Source organism: Salmo trutta, unplaced genomic scaffold, assembly GCF_901001165.1.
Source record: "Salmo trutta unplaced genomic scaffold, fSalTru1.1, whole genome shotgun sequence".
Classification (NCBI taxonomy): Eukaryota; Metazoa; Chordata; class Actinopteri; order Salmoniformes; family Salmonidae; genus Salmo; species Salmo trutta.
The window spans coordinates 34,173-55,739 of NW_021823058.1; the positions used below are offsets into that span (position 1 = coordinate 34,173).

A 21,567-nucleotide genomic window follows, 5' to 3' on the forward strand; every position below is an offset into this window, starting at 1 on the left:
CACAGGAAGGCAATGAGAGGTGTTGATGACTAAAGACCACTGTTCGCTCAACACTGGCCCAATTGACCATAAACGCTGATCTGGGGTCAGTTTGGCATTTCCCCCCCCACTAATGGTTAAGGTTAGGATTGGGGGAGGGGAAGCTGATCCTAGATCTGCACTTTGGAGAAACTTCACCCTGGAGCATTAGAAACACCACTGAGGCTTTAAACACCTGTAGGAATGTTTTTCCATAGCAGTTATTAGCCTATGACTCTTTAATGTAGACCTGTAATACTCAGAAGATAATAGCTTGGCTATACCCAGGCTATGCCATTGCTACAGACTCAGTTTGTGTTAAGTTTTCTCAATACAAGACAAAACCATAATGGTATAATGTCCATTAGAAACAGATGAGGAGGTTTGGGTTGTACCACTGTTAGTTTTGTCAGATGAGGAGATGAGAGATGGTCCTTTTGTCTAGTGTGTTGTTCCCAACACCACCAGCAGGGGTCACTTCTCTATAGAGATCAGTGTTGGACACGCACACATACACACACACACACACGCACAGTCTTGTACAGCTAACCTTGTGGGGACACAAAATTCAGTCCCATTCAAAATCCTATTTTCCCTAACCCCTAACCCGTACTCTTACCCTAACCTTAACCCTGAACCTAACCCTTTCTTTAACCCTAAGCCTAACCCTAAAACTAACCCTAGCTCCTAACCCTAACCTTTAACCTAGTTCTAACCCTAACACTAACTCTAACCTTAACCCTAAACCCCCTAGAAATAGCATTTGACCTCGTGGAGATGAACAAAATGTCCCCAATTGGTCACATTTTTGTTTGTTTACTATTCTTTACTATTCAAGAATAGTTAAACACGTCCACACACACACACACACACACACACACACACATACACACACACACACACACACACACACACACACACACACACACACACACACACACAACAAACAGTAAGAGGAAGTGAGAGATAGAGGAACCTGTGTGTGTGTGTGTGTGTGTGTGTGTGTGTGTGTCTGTGTGTGTGTGTGTGTGTGTGTGTGTGTGTGTGTGTGTGTGTGTGTTCAACTGGAACATGCAGGTGTCCCTTTCCTTCTGACTGAAAACAGAACTTACTGCTCTCACCCTACTGGTGGATTTGCCCCTGACCACTGATCTAAGGTCAGTTTAACATTAACTCTGATGGTTGAGAATAGGACTGGGAGAAAGGGAGCTGATCCTAGATCTGTGCTTACAGGCAACTACCACCCAGTAATCGGACATGTTCACAATGGCCTTTCTATGCCATTTATTAAATAATCAATTGAACAATTAAGGAACAAGATTAAAAAAAAACATGAATAGAAGAACATGGTAGTACTCCCAGGTTCTGTATATGTACTCCCAGGTTCTGTATATGTACTCCCAGGTTCTGTATATGTACTCCCAGGTTCTGTATATGTACTCCCAGGTTCTGTATATGTACTCCCAGGTTCTGTGTGTGTTTGGTGCTTGTATGGCATGACAGTGACAGAAGAGTTCTTTGTGTGTTTGCATGCTATCTCTATTCACCTCTGTGATATAAATACTGTGTTGACTTCCTGGTGAGATGTGATGGTTTCTCTCTCTAACCAATACAGTCTCATCTATAGACATAGAGACAGAACAGATACAATAACCAGGCGACTCAGAGATCCTCTCTACAGTATTAGCATACAGAGACAAATACATTTCAGTCATTTAACAGACACTCTTATCCAGAGTAATTTACAGGAGCATTATGGGTCAAGCGCACATCAAAAGATTTTCACCTAGGGGGCTCGGGGATTCGAACCAGCAGCCTCGTGGGTACTGGCCCAATACTCTTAACCACTAGGCTACCTGCCGCCCTAGTACAGTTGGTGAAGCCAGCAACGTTGGAGGTGGTATCTATTAGCATGATGTACATCCAGTACATAGAACAGGTATGATAAACCAAAGACACAGAGGTCTTATAACAGCAGACAAGGTCTGCATCTCAAATGGTACCCTATTCCCTATTTAGTGCACCACTTTTGACCAGGGTCCATAAGGCTCTGGTGGAAAGTAGTGCACTGTATAGAGAATAGGGCACCATTTGGGACACAATCAAAGAGTCATACAAGGACAGTAGGTGGAATCAGCCATGCTTGAGGTCGTATCTATCTGCGGTATGTACACATGAGAAACCGCTCTCTTGGCTTCGCTTCTGTCACCTTATCAACAAACAGTATGTACAGGTCACGTTGACAGCTGTTGACAATGACAGTATTTCATCTCACAGGATAAGAAGGAAGTCCTTTGACACGGCCGTGGTTCAAATGAGAAGTCACTCTTCCAGACAGTCCACAGTTCCACCCTTTTAATCCAGATAAAAGTCCAAATCAGTCTTTCCCCCAGCAGTCTTCTCAGAAACTCTTCTTGCAACAACAAAAAATGATCCCTCAAATCTCATTATGACAAAAGTTCATTTCTAATTCCTTTTTAAGGTAGAAAGTCCTCATTCTCACTGTTGAAAGTGTCCAGGTTCCCAATGCTTAGTCAGTTCCACTGAACCTGAACCAAAGTCTATTGATTGAACTATTTGCTGTAGGGGTTCCATCTCCCTCTGTAATGCAGTACTGTGATTGATCCACAGGGGGTGCTGTCCTGTCTCAGTCTTGGGGAGCCTGGTTGATCACCTTCTTCTTACGCACCGACACCAGGTCATAGAAGGGGTCCTTGGTGATGCTGGCTCTGTAACGTGAGATAACAGGATGTTGGGTTGTTATTGGTGTTGTGAGAGCGTGTGGAGCCTCTAAACGCCCAACCTAGGCAACATAGAGGAACTACAGTACGTCACTGCCTAGGTCACTGCTCTACCGCTTAAACCAAATACTAAATAGTAGCTGGCAAGATGGAGACCACAGAGGTTCTTTATAATGAGTGCATTTCGCAAGTGGCAAACTACCTTCACTAAAACCACTGCAAAGGTTTGGCCTGCAAACTTTGGTTTTGAATCGCGACGTTCTGGCATGTCTGCCTCCTGATTGGTCGGGAGACTCCCAGGAATTTTTAAAATGTTGTTATCGATGTAGGCAGTGACATAGTTGCTCTCTGCCAAAAGAGTCCATCATTGAAGCCAGACCCTAGTCACTGTGTTGTCTATCTCTGTGTGTGTGTGTGTGTGTGTGTGGTGGAACTGGGAGGAGCAATAGGAGGATGGGCTCATTGTAATGGCTGGAATAGAATACATTGAACGGTATCAAACACATCAAAACACATGGGAACCACAGGTTTGACTCCGTTCCATAGATGCCATTCCAGCCAATACAATGAGCTCGTCCTCCTATAGCTCCTCCCACCAGTGTATTCTTCCAGGCGTTCTACGTACCTGATGCTCTCTATCCATGTGTCTCGTTCCTCGGCGGTAGCAGCACAGATCATGTACGACTGGTGTTTCCCCTCCACCACTCTGCCGTCTGTCTCTGTCTTACACGCCTTGATCTTCTGACCCCTGCTGTTGGGGTTATACAGCTCCAGACAGTACTGAGGAACACAGAGAGACAGACAGGAGCAATCAAGTCAATCACACGGAAGGATAAGTAAGGGTGAGTAGTGCATTCTTACTGGTCCTCTCTCTTTCACACTCTTTCCCACACACACGCACACACTGAAGGATGAGTGTCTAAGGGTATTGTATTCTTACCGGTTTGCGTGCATACACCACCTCTCTCACACACAGGTTCTCCAGAGGGATGATGCCTCTGGGCTCCTTGTCCTGTAGAGAGAGATGAGGTTAGAAGAAGGAAGGAGGTTAGAGAGCGAGGGATGATGCCTCTGGGCTCCTTGTCCTGTAGAGAGATGAGGTTAGAGGAAGGAAGGAGGTTAGAGAGCGAGGGATGATGCCTCTGGGCTCCTTGTCCTGTAGAGAGATGAGGTTAGAGGAAGGAGGTTAGAGAGCGAGGGATGATGCCTCTGGGCTCCTTGTCCTGTAGAGAGAGATGAGGTTAGAGGAAGGAGGTTAGAGAGCGAGGGATGATGCCTCTGGGCTCCTTGTCCTGTAGAGAGAGATGAGGTTAGAGGAAGGAGGTTAGAGAGGGAGGGATGATGCCTCTGGGCTCCTTGTCCTGTAGAGAGAGATGAGGTTAGAGGAAGGAGGTTAGAGAGGGAGGGATGATGCCTCTGGGCTCCTTGTCCTGTAGAGAGAGATGAGGTTAGAGGAAGGAAGGAGGTTAGAGAGCGAGGGATGATGCCTCTGGGCTCCTTGTCCTGTAGAGAGAGATGAGGTTAGAGGGGGAGGGATGATGCCTCTGGGCTCCTTGTCCTGTAGAGAGAGATGAGGTTAGAGGAAGGAGGTTAGAGAGGGAGGGATGATGCCTCTGGGCTCCTTGTCCTGTAGAGAGAGATGAGGTTAGAGGAAGGAAGGAGGTTAGAGAGCGAGGGATGATGCCTCTGGGCTCCTTGTCCTGTAGAGAGAGATGAGGTTAGAGGAAGGAGGTTAGAGAGGGAGGGATGATGCCTCTGGGCTCCTTGTCCTGTAGAGAGAGATGAGGTTAGAGGAAGGAGGTTAGAGAGGGAGGGATGATGCCTCTGGGCTCCTTGTCCTGTAGAGAGAGATGAGGTTAGAGGAAGGAGGTTAGAGAGGGAGGGATGGAGGAAGGGACCAAGGAAGGAGGGGTATGGAGGGATATAACCGATGCAGAGGGAATGTTTTCATTGGGCGGGGAAGAAGATGGAGGGATGAAAAGCAATAGGAAAGTTAGAAAGGAAGAAAGGAGAAGGGGATGAGAGATGTAGATGAACTTAAAGGAGGAATGGAGAGGTATTGAAAGGGGTCAGTGAGATGGACAGAGGGATGGACATAGAGGAGTAGGCAGGTAGGAGAGACTTACAGTGGTGTACTCAAAATAGTAGACTTACAGTGGTGTTCTCAAAATAGTAGACTTACAGTGGTGTACTCAAAATAGTAGACTTACAGGGGTGTACTCAAAATAGTAGACTTACAGTGGTGTTCTCAAAATAGTAGACTTACAGTGGTGTTCTCAAAATAGTAGACTTACAGTGGTGTACTCAAAAAAGTAGACTTACAGTGGTGTACTCAAAATAGTAGACTTACAGTGGTGTACTCAAAATAGTAGAGGCAGTTGTCAGTCAGGATGAACCATCTCCTCTTCCACGTCTTCACTCTGCCTCCTGACCAACCAAACACACACATCTGAAATACTCTAGATATGCTACGGTTTTGGTCTGTTTACTATCTAGACGGCATCCTACTGTTGCTTTGATCCACTACACTACAGAGTCGAACAGGAAAGGGTCGGTGCTGGCTTTTAATGTTCCAGGTGTGAGTTGTAAATCAGCTAATAACATCTCTGGATATCTGTGAAGGACGGAGCTCCTCAAGGAGCAACAGTATTTAAGAAGTATATCAGCTAATAACATCTCTGGATATCTGTGAAGGACAGAGCTCCCCAAGGAGCAACAGTATTTAAGAAGTATATCAGCTAATAACATCTCTGGATATCTGTGAAGGACGGAGCTCCCCAAGGAGCAACAGTATTTAAGAAGTATATCAGCTAAATTATATCATGACCATGTTGTTGGGTGTCTCACCTAGTTTGAGGAGCCATCCCTCCCTGTCGGGGTTGAAGAAGGTGTGAGTCAGGTCGTTCCCATCATCCTCTGGGATTTTAAAGGGCTCGTTCCTGATGCTGTCGTACAGTTTCTGAAGAGGGAGACAGCAGAGAAGCCAGCTGATGAGGTAAGGGCCATTTCCTGGTTTGACATATGTTTAGTTTTTATGCAACTACATTTTTCCACCGCTATCAAGGTAGAATTCAAACCAAACCCCATAGCTAGATAGCGGCCGATCCCAATACTTCAGGGTCATGTGACCTATATGAAAACTGTGAATGTCTGGTGTTTCTCACCATACACATCTCATTGGTCAACCAACTACTACTTCCTGATCATGTGACCTATGTGGCCTCTCTGATTGGCTGCTGTGTCTCGCCATGAACATCTCATTGGTCAATGAACTACTACTTCCTGATGATGTGACCTATGTGGCCTCTCTGATTGGCTGTTGTGTCTCACCGTGAGCAGCTCATTGGGCAGGTCCCCTCCGTTGTTGATGCCTCTGTTCATAGAGATGAATCTCTCTAGAGGGGTCTTGTCCTTCACGTTGGGGTTGTGGAGGCTGGTGTTCAACATGATGATGGCAAACGACAGGATGTAGCAGGTGTCTGAGGGAACACAGAGAAATGTAGACATTATACACAGTTTATATTGTTATTTCAGGGAAATGAGAACACATACAGTACATCTACACACACACACACACACACACACACACACACCTGTAGACTGAAAGACTTCAGTGTTACAGTCACAGTAGCGTGTGGCGAAGGTCTCCATCATGCGGTCAATCTTCTGAGCCTCGCCGGGCAGACGGAAACTCCACAGGAACTGCCTGAGACATACAGACACATTCAGACAGGGGGTTCAGACCAGTCAGGCTCACAGAGCTCCTGTGTTCTGCCTTCAGACTACAACTTCAGCCCAAATCATCTACAGTTATTTGACCAAATGTATTCTGTCATTTTAACATAGCTGAGAATTGAAAGGTTAGTTGATGAACAGTCTGTCAACCTACCTCAGTGCCTGTACCAGGTTGAGGTCTGAGAACTCATGGAGGTCCACAAAGGCTTTCAGTGTCTGGAGGTGGAGGTCTTCTCTGTAAAGACACAAGCAGACTGAGCAGACGGGGAGACACTAACTACAAGAGCTATCATCATATTATTATTGATATGACTTCAGTATCTCCCAACTCCTCGAATATCTCCCCCTTTATCCTCTCCCCTCAGCCATCGCTGCTTCATCATCATCACCATCATCATCATCATCACCATCATCACCATCATCATCATCACCACCACCATCATCATCACCATCATCACCATCACCACCATCATCATCATCACCACCACCACCATCATCATCATCATCACCACCACCATCATCATCATCATCATCATCACCACCACCATCACCACCACCACCATCACATCATCACCATCACCCCCACCATCATCATCATCATCACCACCACCATCATCACTGTCATCACCACCATCATCACCACCATCATCATCATTACTACAACCACCATCACCATCATCATCATCATCATCATTATCACCATCATCATCATCATTACCACAACCACCATCATCACCATCATTACCACAACCACCATCATCACCATCATCACCACCACCATCATCATCATCACCATCACCACCATCATCACCACCATCATCATCATCACCACCACCACCACCACCACCACCATCATCATCATCACCACCACCACCATCATCATCATCATCATCATTACCACAACCACCATCATCACTACCATCACCACCATCATCACCACCATCATCATCACCATCATCACCATCACCACCATCATCATCATCACCACCACCACCATCATCATCATCATCACCACCACCATCATCATCATCATCATCATCACCACCACCATCACCACCACCACCATCACATCATCACCATCACCCCCACCATCATCATCATCACCATCACCCCCACCATCATCATCATCATCACCACCACCATCATCACTGTCATCACCACCATCATCACCACCATCATCATCATTACTACAACCACCATCACCATCATCATCATCATCATCATTATCACCATCATCATCATCATTACCACAACCACCATCATCACCATCATTACCACAACCACCATCATCACCATCATCACCACCACCATCATCATCATCACCATCACCACCATCATCACCACCATCATCATCATCACCACCACCACCACCACCACCACCATCATCATCATCACCACCACCACCATCATCATCATCATCATCATTACCACAACCACCATCATCACTACCATCACCACCATCATCACCACCATCATCATCATCATCACCACAACCATCACCATCATCATCATCATCATAACCATGTCCCTACTGTACCTCTCTCCCAGGTAGTCTCCAATAGCAGTCTTATTGAGCCCCTCCTCCTTGTAAAGGAACTCTGCTATTGGCTGAGGGTTCCTCTCCAGAAGCTTGTTCTCTACCAGGTAGTTTATACCCTAGAATGATGTAAAACAGACATGAATTAACCAATTAACCAATACATCAACCAGTCAATTAACCAATACATCAACCAGTCAATTAACAAATACATCAACCAGTCAATGTCCGGGGGCAACATCGGAGGGGGCCACAGTGTCTGCTGACCCCTCCTTTCTCCCCTCATGTCCCCTCCTGTCTCAGCCTCCAGTATTTATGCTGCAGTAGTTTATGTGTCGGGGGGCTAGGATCAGTCTGTTATATCTGGAGTATTTCTCCTGTCTTATCCGGTTTCCTGTGTAAATTTAAGTATGCTCTCTCTAATTCTCTTTCTCTCTTTCTTTCTTTCTTTCTCTCTCTCGGAGGACCTGAGCCCTAGGACCATGTCACAGGACTACCTGGCATGATGACTCCTTGCTGTCCCCAGTCCACCTGGCCGTGCTGCTGCTCCAGTTTCAACTGTTCTGCCTGCGGCTATGGAACCCTGACCTGTTCACCGGACATGCTACCTGTCCCAGACCTGCTTTTTTCAACTCTCTAGAGACAGCAAGAGCGGTAGAGATACTCTCAATGATCGGCTATGAAAAGCCAACTGACATTTACTCCTGAGGTGCTGACCTGTTGCACCCTCGACAACCACTGTGATTATTATTACCCTGCTGTTACCCTGCTTATTACCCTGCTGTATTATTACCCTGCTGTGATTATTATTACCCTGCATCTATGAAAATGTGAACATCTTGGCCATGTTCTGTTATAATCTCCACCCGGCACAGCCAGAAGAGGACTGACCATCCCTCAGAGCCTGGTTCCTCTCCAGGTTTCTTCCTAGGTTTTGGCCTTTCTAGGGAGTTTTTCCTAGCCACCGTGCTTCTACACCTGCATTGCTTGCTGTTTGGGGTTTTAGGCTGGGTTTCTGTACAGCACTTTGAGATATCAGCTGATGTAAGAAGGGCTTTATAAATACATTTGATTTGATTTGATTTAGACAATCAGTCAGTCAGATACTATAAAACACTTTAAATATAACACTTTTATATAGCTTTTGCAGTGATAAGAGTGAGTAACACACACATACACAGACACACCGGCCTTCCGATCTGTGATTGGTTGTTAAATGCTGTTATTTGTCTTGTTTCAGAATGATCTCATAGATTCCATCTGTTTGACTAGACTTCCTAAAAGCTTGAGATGGAATTAGGGCACCGTTTTTTTAAAATCACTATTCCTTAAAGCTCAATATCTCTTCCTCTTTCTCATCAGCACTGTAACTGAGGGGAAAAGTTACATTCTGTGTCAATAGTCAACTAAATAGCTTTAGCCACTAGAGCAGTGGTCACCAACCCTAGTCTTGGAGATCTACTGGTTGTAAATAGCTTTAGCCACTAGAGCAGTGGTCACCAACCCTAGTCTTGGTAATCTACTGGTTGTAAATAGCTTTAGCCACTAGAGCAGTGGTCACCAACCCTAGTCTTCGTGATCTACTGGTTGTAAATAGCTTTAGACACTAGAGCAGTGGTCACCAACCCTAGTCTTGGTGATCTACTGGTTGTAAATAGCTTTATCCACTAGAGCAGTGGTCACCAACCCTAGCCCTGGTAATCTACTGGTTGTAAATAGCTTTAGACACTAGAGCAGTGGTCACCAACCCTAGCTCTGGTGATCTACTGGTTGTAAATAGCTTTAGACACTAGAGCAGTGGTCACCAACCCTAGTCCTGGTAATCTACTGGTTGTAAATAGATTTAGCCACTAGAGCAGTGGTCACCAACCTTAGTCTTGGTAATCTACTGGTTGTAAATAGCTTTAGCCACTAGAGCAGTGGTCACCAACCCTAGTCTTGGTAATCTACTGGTTGTAAATAGCTTTAGCCACTAGACCAGTGGTCACCAACCCTAGTCTTGGAGATCTACTGGTTGTAAATAGCTTTATCCACTAGAGCAGTGGTCACCAACCCTAGTCCTGGTAATCTACTGGTTGTAAATAGCTTTAGCCACTAGAGCAGTGGTCACCAACCCTAGTCCTGGTCATCTACTGGTTGTAAATAGCTTTAGCCACTAGACCAGTGGTCACCAACCCTAGCCCTGGTGATCTACTGGTTGTAAATAGCTTTAGATACTAGAGCAGTGGTCACCAACCCTAGTCTTGGTGATCTACTGGTTGTAAATAGCTTTAGACACTAGAGCAGTGGTCACCAACCCTAGTCTTGGTAATCTACTGGTTGTAAATAGTTTTATCCACTAGAGCAGTGGTCACCAACCCTAGTCTTGGTAATCTACTGGTTGTAAATAGCTTTATCCACTAGAGCAGTGGTCACCAACCCTAGTCTTGGTGATCTACTGGTTGTAAATAGCTTTATCCACTAGAGCAGTGGTCACCAACCCTAGTCCTGGTGATCTACTGGTTGTAAATAGCTTTAGACACTAGAGCAGTGGTCACCAACCCTAGTCTTGGTGATCTACTGGTTGTAAATAGCTTTAGACACTAGAGCAGTGGTCACCAACCCTAGTCTTGGTAATCTACTGGTTGTAAATAGCTTTAGCCACTAGAGCAGTGGTCACCAACCCTAGTCTTGGTGATCTACTGGTTGTAAATAGCTTTAAACACTAGAGCAGTGGTCACCAACCCTAGTCTTGGTGATCTACTGGTTGTAAATAGCTTTAGACACTAGAGCAGTGGTCACCAACCCTAGTCTTCGTGATCTACTGGTTGTAAATAGCTTTAGACACTAGAGCAGTGGTCACCAACCCTAGTCTTGGAGATCTACTGGTTGTAAATAGCTTTAGCCACTAGAGCAGTGGTCACCAACCCTAGTCTTGGAGATCTACTGGTTGTAAATAGCTTTAGCCACTAGAGCAGTGGTCACCAACCCTAGTCTTGGTAATCTACTGGTTGTAAATAGCTTTAGCCACTAGAGCAGTGGTCACCAACCCTAGTCTTGGTGATCTACTGGTTGTAAATAGCTTTAGACACTAGAGCAGTGGTCACCAACCCTAGTCTTGGTGATCTACTGGTTGTAAATAGCTTTAGCCACTAGAGCAGTGGTCACCAACCCTAGTCTTGGTGATCTACTGGTTGTAAATAGCTTTATCCACTAGAGCAGTGGTCACCAACCCTAGTCTTCATAATCTATTGGTTGTAAATAGCTTTAGACACTAGAGCAGTGGTCACCAACCCTAGTCTTGGTAATCTATTGGTTGTAAATAGCTTTAGCCACTAGAGCAGTGGTCACCAACCCTAGTCCTGGTGATCTACTGGTTGTAAATAGCTTTAGATACTAGAGCAGTGGTCACCAACCCTAGTCTTGGTAATCTACTGGTTGTAAATAGCTTTAGACACTAGAGCAGTGGTCACCAACCCTAGTCTTGGTGATCTACTGGTTTGTAAATAGCTTTAGACACTAGAGCAGTGGTCACCAACCCTAGTCTTGGTGATCTACTGGTTGTAAATAGCTTTAGACACTAGAGCAGTGGTCACCAACCCTAGTCTTGGTAATCTACTGGTTGTAAATAGCTTTATCCACTAGAGCAGTGGTCACCAACCCTAGTCTTGGTGATCTACTGGTTGTAAATAGCTTTAGACACTAGAGCAGTGGTCACCAACCCTAGTCTTGGTGATCTACTGGTTGTAAATAGCTTTAGACACTAGAGCAGTGGTCACCAACCCTAGTCTTGGTGATCTACTGGTTGTAAATAGCTTTAGACACTAGAGCAGTGGTCACCAACCCTAGTCTTGGAGATCTACTGGTTGTAAATAGCTTTAGCCACTAGAGCAGTGGTCACCAACCCTAGTCTTGGAGATCTACTGGTTGTAAATAGCTTTAGACACTAGAGCAGTGGTCACCAACCCTAGTCTTGGTAATCTACTGGTTGTAAATAGCTTTAGCCACTAGAGCAGTGGTCACCAACCCTAGTCCTGGTGATCTACTGGTTGTAAATAGCTTTAGACACTAGAGCAGTGGTCACCAACCCTAGTCTTGGTAATCTACTGGTTGTAAATAGCTTTAGCCACTAGAGCAGTGGTCACCAACCCTAGTCTTGGTGATCTACTGGTTGTAAATAGCTTTAAACACTAGAGCAGTGGTCACCAACCCTAGTCTTGGTGATCTACTGGTTGTAAATAGCTTTAGACACTAGAGCAGTGGTCACCAACCCTAGTCTTGGTGATCTACTGGTTGTAAATAGCTTTAGACACTAGAGCAGTGGTCACCAACCCTAGTCTTGGAGATCTACTGGTTGTAAATAGCTTTAGCCACTAGAGCAGTGGTCACCAACCCTAGTCTTGGAGATCTACTGGTTGTAAATAGCTTTAGCCACTAGAGCAGTGGTCACCAACCCTAGTCTTGGTAATCTACTGGTTGTAAATAGCTTTAGCCACTAGAGCAGTGGTCACCAACCCTAGTCTTGGTGATCTACTGGTTGTAAATAGCTTTAGACACTAGAGCAGTGGTCACCAACCCTAGTCTTGGTGATCTACTGGTTGTAAATAGCTTTAGCCACTAGAGCAGTGGTCACCAACCCTAGTCTTGGTGATCTACTGGTTGTAAATAGCTTTATCCACTAGAGCAGTGGTCACCAACCCTAGTCTTCATAATCTATTGGTTGTAAATAGCTTTAGACACTAGAGCAGTGGTCACCAACCCTAGTCTTGGTAATCTACTGGTTGTAAATAGCTTTAAGCCACTAGAGCAGTGGTCACCAACCCTAGTCCTGGTGATCTACTGGTTGTAAATAGCTTTAGATACTAGAGCAGTGGTCACCAACCCTAGTCTTGGTAATCTACTGGTTGTAAATAGCTTTAGACACTAGAGCAGTGGTCACCAACCCTAGTCTTGGTGATCTACTGGTTGTAAATAGCTTTAGACACTAGAGCAGTGGTCACCAACCCTAGTCCTGGTGATCTACTGGTTGTAAATAGCTTTAGACACTAGAGCAGTGGTCACCAACCCTAGTCTTGGTAATCTACTGGTTGTAAATAGCTTTATCCACTAGAGCAGTGGTCACCAACCCTAGTCTTGGTGATCTACTGGTTGTAAATAGCTTTAGACACTAGAGCAGTGGTCACCAACCCTAGTCTTGGTGATCTACTGGTTGTAAATAGCTTTATCCACTAGAGCAGTGGTCACCAACCCTAGCCCTGGTGATCTACTGGTTGTAAATAGCTTTAGACACTAGAGCAGTGGTCACCAACCCTAGTCCTGGTAATCTACTGGTTGTAAATAGCTTTAGCCACTAGAGCAGTGGTCACCAACCCTAGTCTTGGAGATCTACTGGTTGTAAATAGCTTTAGCCACTAGAGCAGTGGTCACCAACCCTAGTCTTCATAATCTATTGGTTGTAAATAGCTTTAGACACTAGAGCAGTGGTCACCAACCCTAGTCTTGGTAATCTATTGGTTGTAAATAGCTTTAGCCACTAGAGCAGTGGTCACCAACCCTAGTCCTGGTGATCTACTGGTTGTAAATAGCTTTAGATACTAGAGCAGTGGTCACCAACCCTAGTCTTGGTAATCTACTGGTTGTAAATAGCTTTAGACACTAGAGCAGTGGTCACCAACCCTAGTCTTGGTGATCTACTGGTTGTAAATAGCTTTAGACACTAGAGCAGTGGTCACCAACCCTAGTCCTGGTGATCTACTGGTTGTAAATAGCTTTAGACACTAGAGCAGTGGTCACCAACCCTAGTCTTGGTAATCTACTGGTTGTAAATAGCTTTATCCACTAGAGCAGTGGTCACCAACCCTAGTCTTGGTGATCTACTGGTTGTAAATAGCTTTAGACACTAGAGCAGTGGTCACCAACCCTAGTCTTGGTGATCTACTGGTTGTAAATAGCTTTATCCACTAGAGCAGTGGTCACCAACCCTAGCTCTGGTGATCTACTGGTTGTAAATAGCTTTAGACACTAGAGCAGTGGTCACCAACCCTAGTCCTGGTAATCTACTAATTGTAAATAGATTTAGCCACTAGAGCAGTGGTCACCAACCCTAGTCTTGGTAATCTACTGGTTGTAAATAGCTTTAGCCACTAGACCAGTGGTCACCAACCCTAGTCTTGGAGATCTACTGGTTGTAAATAGCTTTATCCACTAGAGCAGTGGTCACCAACCCTAGTCCTGGTAATCTACTGGTTGTAAATAGCTTTAGCCACTAGAGCAGTGGTCACCAACCCTAGTCCTGGTCATGTACTGGTTGTAAATAGCTTTAGCCACTAGACCAGTGGTCACCAACCCTAGCCCTGGTGATCTACTGGTTGTAAATAGCTTTAGATACTAGAGCAGTGGTCACCAACCCTAGTCTTGGTGATCTACTGGTTGTAAATAGCTTTAGACACTAGAGCAGTGGTCACCAACCCTAGTCTTGGTAATCTACTGGTTGTAAATAGCTTTATCCACTAGAGCAGTGGTCACCAACCCTAGTCTTGGTGATCTACTGGTTGTAAATAGCTTTATCCACTAGAGCAGTGGTCACCAACCCTAGTCCTGGTGATCTACTGGTTGTAAATAGCTTTAGACACTAGAGCAGTGGTCACCAACCCTAGTCTTGGTGATCTACTGGTTGTAAATAGCTTTAGACACTAGAGCAGTGGTCACCAACCCTAGTCTTGGTGATCTACTGGTTGTAAATAGCTTTAGACACTAGAGCAGTGGTCACCAACCCTAGTCTTGGTAATCTACTGGTTGTAAATAGCTTTAGACACTAGAGCAGTGGTCACCAACCCTAGTCTTGGTGATCTACTGGTTGTAAATAGCTTTAGACACTAGAGCAGTGGTCACCAACCCTAGTCCTGGTGATCTACTGGTTGTAAATAGCTTTAGACACTAGAGCAGTGGTCACCAACCCTAGTCTTGGTAATCTACTGGTTGTAAATAGCTTTATCCACTAGAGCAGTGGTCACCAACCCTAGTCTTGGTGATCTACTGGTTGTAAATAGCTTTAGACACTAGAGCAGTGGTCACCAACCCTAGTCTTGGTGATCTACTGGTTGTAAATAGCTTTATCCACTAGAGCAGTGGTCACCAACCCTAGCCCTGGTAATCTACTGGTTGTAAATAGCTTTAGACACTAGAGCAGTGGTCACCAACCCTAGCCCTGGTGATCTACTGGTTGTAAATAGCTTTAGACACTAGAGCAGTGGTCACCAACCCTAGTCCTGGTAATCTACTGGTTGTAAATAGATTTAGCCACTAGAGCAGTGGTCACCAACCCTAGTCTTGGTAATCTACTGGTTGTAAATAGCTTTAGCCACTAGAGCAGTGGTCACCAACCCTAGTCTTGGTAATCTACTGGTTGTAAATAGCTTTAGCCACTAGACCAGTGGTCACCAACCCTAGTCTTGGAGATCTACTGGTTGTAAATAGCTTTATCCACTAGAGCAGTGGTCACCAACCCTAGTCCTGGTAATCTACTGGTTGTAAATAGCTTTAGCCACTAGAGCAGTGGTCACCAACCCTAGTCCTGGTCATCTACTGGTTGTAAATAGCTTTAGCCACTAGACCAGTGGTCACCAACCCTAGCCCTGGTGATCTACTGGTTGTAAATAGCTTTAGATACTAGAGCAGTGGTCACCAACCCTAGTCTTGGTGATCTACTGGTTGTAAATAGCTTTAGACACTAGAGCAGTGGTCACCAACCCTAGTATTGGTAATCTACTGGTTGTAAATAGTTTTATCCACTAGAGCAGTGGTCACCAACCCTAGTCTTGGTAATCTACTGGTTGTAAATAGCTTTATCCACTAGAGCAGTGGTCACCAACCCTAGTCTTGGTGATCTACTGGTTGTAAATAGCTTTATCCACTAGAGCAGTGGTCACCAACCCTAGTCCTGGTGATCTACTGGTTGTAAATAGCTTTAGACACTAGAGCAGTGGTCACCAACCCTAGTCTTGGTGATCTACTGGTTGTAAATAGCTTTAGAAACTAGAGCAGTGGTCACCAACCCTAGTCCTGGTAATCTACTGGTTGTAAATAGATTTAGCCACTAGAGCAGTGGTCACCAACCCTAGTCTTGGTAATCTACTGGTTGTAAATAGCTTTAGCCACTAGAGCAGTGGTCACCAACCCTAGTCCTGGTCATCTACTGGTTGTAAATAGCTTTAGCCACTAGACCAGTGGTCACCAACCCTAGCCCTGGTGATCTACTGGTTGTAAATAGCTTTAGATACTAGAGCAGTGGTCACCAACCCTAGTCTTGGTGATCTACTGGTTGTAAATAGCTTTAGACACTAGAGCATTGGTCACCAACCCTAGTCTTGGTAATCTACTGGTTGTAAATAGCTTTAGCCACTAGAGCAGTGGTCACCAACCCTAGTCCTGGTAATCTACTGGTTGTAAATAGCTTTAGACACTAGAGCAGTGGTCACCAACCCTAGTCCTGGTAATCTACTGGTTGTAAATAGCTTTAGACACTAGAGCAGTGGTCACCAACCCTAGTCCTGGTGATCTACTGGTTGTAAATAGCTTTAGACACTAGAGCAGTGGTCACCAACCCTAGTCTTGGTGATCTACTGGTTGTAAATAGCTTTATCCAGTAGAGCAGTGGTCACCAACCCTAGTCCTGGTGATCTACTGGTTGTAAATAGCTTTATCCACTAGAGCAGTGGTCACCAACCCTAGTCTTGGAGAGCTAGTGGTAAGTGCAGGGTTTTGTACCAGACCAGCAGTAACACACGATTTAACTTCAGACCTCACCTTACAATCCACCAATGTCTTTCCTTGACTCAGATAGCTGGTGTTCTTTACCTAACTCTGTATCTAGTCCAGGAGAATAGAAGGTACCCGGTGACAACAGATGCATGTTGTGAGATGGTTGTCATAGCTATGAACTATGATGCTGTGGTTGAACTTTAACCACAGTGCGTTGTCTTGATGAGACACCCACAAGGCATTGCTGCTGGCTGTATAGTGTACATGTTATGAGAGATGCATCTTCCTGTCAGAAAGGAAGCCCATAGTGGAGCCTCTGTTTGTCCTGAGAAGGTGGCTCAGGCGCGCACACACACACACACACACACACACACACACACACACACACACACACACACACACACAAACAAACCACTTTCCTGTGTCCAAACATTCAAAGGTGATATGAGTGGACTATAGCCCTCTCTCACACTACACCTTGTAAGAATTGAGGAAAAATGAATAATTTGTTCCAGCCACAACCTACCTATAGAGAGATGTGTTTCATAGGTCAAGTATGATGTCATCATGGCTTCAGTGTGTCTGTGTACTTACTTGTAGGTGGTCTCACATGCTCCTAACCCCCCCCCCCCCCCAACATTTCCTCCCCCCACTCAGAGGGGACAGGATGCGGTTCTCTCTCTCTCTCTCTCTCTCTCTCTCGATGACAGGCCATTTGTTCACTCACCTTTTTAGGGTCCATGTTGAATTTCTTCTTCCCGCTTGAGAACTGCTTTCCTTTCTCAAGGACTTTGCTGCACAGAGAGAAAACAACAACAGATTGCCTTCTTAACAAATGACCTTGTAAACAAATACGATGCACTGAAGTAGGTAGGTGTAATTCATTGTATGGTTTGTTAGCTACAGAACAGGAAATAATAAGACATGTTCAACTAGTGAATAACTGATTCATCAGCAAGGAATAATGCATTCAGAAAAGATGACAACATAGTCAATAAAGGATAAAACATAAATATGAAAAGGGTGGATAAGGAATAAACAGATTAGGGGATGAATAGGGGATGAATAGGGGGTGAATAGGGAATGAATAGGGAATGAATAGGGGGTGAATAGGGAATGAATAAGGGGTGAATAGGGAATGACTAGGGAATGAATAGGGAATGCACAAGCCTAATGGTTCAAAAAAGAGGAACAGTGATAATGGTTTAGGAAGGATAAAAGATTAAAGACCACTCACTTCTCCTCTGTAGACTCAAAGTCTTGAACTTCCGCCATGACTTTGTCAATCTCCATCTTTAGCTTCTGGAAAAGGATGTTCAGACAAGGGTGATTCATAGACCTGTGTGTGTGTGTGTGTGTGTGTGTGTGTGTGTGTGTGTGTGTGTGTGTGTGTGTGTGTGTGTGTGTTTACCTGGATGTCCTCAAGCAGGTCTTTCTTATGCATCTTCATGCTCTCGATCTCCAACCTCTCATCTGCAGTGAAATCTGAAGAAACTGTAGTGGAGACACGACAACAGGAGGGTTATTATCTGAAGACACTGTAGTGGAGACACGTCAACAGGAGGGTTATTATCTGAAGATACTGTAGTGGAGACACGACAACAGGAGGTTTATTATCTGAAGATACTGTAGTGGAGACACGACAACAGGAGGGTTATTATCTGAAGACACTGTAGTGGAGACACGACAACAGGAGGGTTATTATCTGAAGACACTGTAGTGGAGACACGACAACAGGAGGGTTATTATCTGAAGACACTGTAGTGGAGACACGTCAACAGGAGGGTTATTATCTGAAGATACTGTAGTGGAGACACGACAACAGGAGGGTTATTATCTGAAGATACTGTAGTGGAGACACGACAACAGGAGGGTTATTATCTGAAGATACTGTAGTGGAGACACGACAACAGGAGGGTTATTATCTGAAGATACTGTAGTGGAGACACTGTAGGGGAGAAGAGAAGGAGATGGAGGGGGGAGAAGAGAAGGAGATGGAGAAAGAGAAGGAGAGAAGAAATTGAGGAAGAGAAGGAGAGAATAGATGGAGGAAGAGGGAGGAGAGTTGATTGAAAAAGAAGAGGAGAAAGAGGAGAAGAAGAAGAATATGAGGAAGATGATGACAAAAAAAGAGGAGTAAAATGGAGGAGGAAGAGGAAGAAGCGTCCGTTCAAAAGCGCCAGAAGTCCACAACATCTCATCAGATGGCCTACAGTTAAAAACAAATCCCTGTTACCTACATCTGCAAGATAAGCTTAACCATATGAAAAACACATTACAGGCAAACTACTGAACCGGCCACAGGAGAGATTTAGCATCAAATGAACAGGAAGAAGGCCAGAATATGACTAGTATCGTTCATAGGAACTCCATCTCCATCTCCTTCAGATACAGCACACAGGTATCCCGTCACATTGTGTTTCCACTCTCTCTTTCACAACCCTTCATCCCACAACTGTCTGTCTATACTCCTACCTGATGAGCTCTCGGCTCCAAACTTTGTGTGCGGTATGCAAATGCATGAGCTACTGTGTTAATGCGATAGTGAATGTGATATTACCCAGTTTAGTTATAGTAGGCTAGTAGTAGGCTAGATATTTATACACACAATGTTCCGGTGTTTTCTATATGTTGGTGAAGCTGTGAAAAGTAATGCATTAGGAGGAATATAAAAGAACTGAAAAGAGCTTTTGTAAGTCTAACCAAACTCACGTTGTTAATCTTCATCCAAGCATGTCAACCATGAGCCATAGTATTGTTGTGGGGGGATGTAACCGTGTGTGTGTGTGTGTGTGTGTGTGTGTGTGTGTGTGTGTGTGTAGGCATGCATCCATGCGAACCAGAGAAGGGTGTTGGCCCTAACTTAAGAGGTTAAAGAAAAATATCAACAGGCAGCAGTTTTGGTTAGTTAGTGTTAGATCCAGGCTATTATACTGCTGTTAAACAGCTAACCACCAGTCCTCTGTTCAACACCCTTCCTACAGCCTGTAATATGACCCGAAATACACACACTGACATGACCAAAATACTATTTAGCTACAGAATAATCTGTGTAACTCCATGGAATGAAGTTTTGGGATGACATATTTATGTAATCATTTCCAATGCATTTTAACAAGAAATGCAATTTAGCTACATAATAACCTTTTTGTATCTCAAGGAAATGAAGTTTGGAGATGCCACATTTATGTAAGGATTTCAAATGTCGCCTCTCCTAACACATAATAAAACAAGCCAGTTCCCAGCCAACTCCTGGCTATGGCATGGCAATGAGTGACAAGGACTTGGTGTGATAGCACAAACAGACTGTCGCTCAGGCTACAATAAATCCTCTATCCTTTTAGGTGTCATGACAACTGAGCATGAAGTAGTCGTTCATTCATAAAGGTGTCACCATTCCCCTTTCTGCCATGGTCATTCTTCAGTCTTTCGAAACAGGAGTGATGTCAGTGGAAAGGAAGGAGAGGAAATAGTTCCTCTTGCAAGACCATGAAAACGTGCACTAATTTGCAGAACATCTTTTAAATAATGTTATAAACAGGTAGGGTAATTCAAGATAAAAATGTCTACCACTATGATTACTTTTGGTAGCAATGCTTCTATTCACAGGTGAGAATAACATTTTAGACCGTGAATTGAAGTGCAATAACAACTTAAAAAGTGAACTTACCCATTTGGCAATCGGTCATTGGCACACAGGAGAAACGGTCAAACTCGATAGCCTACGGACCCTATAGACTACAGGTATTTAAACATGACAAAGTAACAAACCGGTGTCATCCATGCAAACTCCACAGCTCAATAATGTAAAGTGACAGTCAAGATTCTCTTGTTGCAACACACCCCTCTCTCTCTCTCTCTCGCGTCACATTATAGGCTCGAGCCTAGTTGCAGAACAGAAGTGGACGTTTCCGCAATGATGTAGCAGCTGCCTCAATGTAGATTTATGTTACAGTTTACACTAAAGAAGTGTTTTACTTGAAAATGAAACAATTTTTATAATCAAACAAAATGACGAGTAGGCTATTGTATTGTATGTAATGCATAAATAGACTTTCACAAAGTGGTTATTGACACGTTGAACAGAATTAATCAAAAACAGGCTGAGGGAAAAAAACGGTTCCTCCTGGATAAATTGCACCAAAACGCCCTCTAGTGTTTTTAAATTAACATTACAGTTCAGTCAACAAGGCCCAAAAGTTATTTATACAGTGAGGGAAAAAAGTATTTGATCCCCTGCTGATTTTGTACGTTTGCCCACTGACAAAGAAATTATCAGTCTATCATTTTAATTGTAGGTTTATTTGAACAGTGAGAGACAGAATAACAACAACAAAAAATCCAGAAGAACACATTTGAAAAATGTTATAAATTGATTTGCATTTTAATGAGGGAAATAAGTATTTGACCCCTCTGCAAAACATGACTTAGTACTTGGTGGCAAAACACTTGTTGGCAATCACAGAGGTCAGATGTTTCTTGTAGTTGGCCACCAGGTTTGCACACATCTCAGGAGGGATTTTGTCCCACTCCTCTTTGCAGATCTTCTCCAAGTCATTAAGGTTTTGAGGCTGACGTTTGGCAACTCGAACCTTCAGCTCCCTCCACAGATTGTCTATGGGATTAAGGTCTGGAGACTGGCTAGGCCACTCCAGGACCTTAATGTGCTTCTTCTTGAGCCACTCCTTTGTTGCCTTGGCCGTGTGTTTTGGGTCATTGTCATACTGGAATACCCATCCACGACCCATTTTCAATGCCCTGGCTGAGGGAAGGAGGATCTCACCCAAGATTTGACGG

General features: G+C 44.4%; 1 protein-coding gene across 1 annotated transcript; it reads right to left on the minus strand.

Annotated features, from left to right (window-relative positions):
* Positions 1-1,287: 1,287 nt before the first annotated feature.
* On the minus strand, positions 1,288-20,616 carry LOC115188641 (cytohesin-4). The gene is made up of 13 exons (XM_029747376.1): positions 20,441-20,616; positions 18,182-18,264; positions 18,008-18,072; positions 17,498-17,564; positions 8,032-8,150; positions 6,649-6,729; positions 6,353-6,465; positions 6,090-6,238; positions 5,607-5,718; positions 5,110-5,186; positions 3,700-3,771; positions 3,385-3,539; positions 1,288-2,747 (listed from the first exon to the last, which is right to left on the minus strand). The coding sequence occupies exons 1-13, from the start codon at positions 20,457-20,459 to the stop codon at positions 2,666-2,668; spliced, it is 1,194 nt and encodes a 397-aa protein (XP_029603236.1). The 5' UTR covers positions 20,460-20,616; the 3' UTR covers positions 1,288-2,665.
* Positions 20,617-21,567: the final 951 nt, after the last annotated feature.

Bases quoted from the DNA above. Each gene is read 5' to 3' on its own strand.
- LOC115188641 (XM_029747376.1), bottom strand. The intron at 5,719-6,089 runs GTGAGACACAAC...CTCCCTCTTCAG, and splicing joins TGCCCAATGAGCTGCTCACG to AAACTGTACGACAGCATCAG. The intron at 3,772-5,109 runs GTAAGTCTACTA...CTCTCTCTACAG, and splicing joins ACTATTTTGAGTACACCACT to GACAAGGAGCCCAGAGGCAT.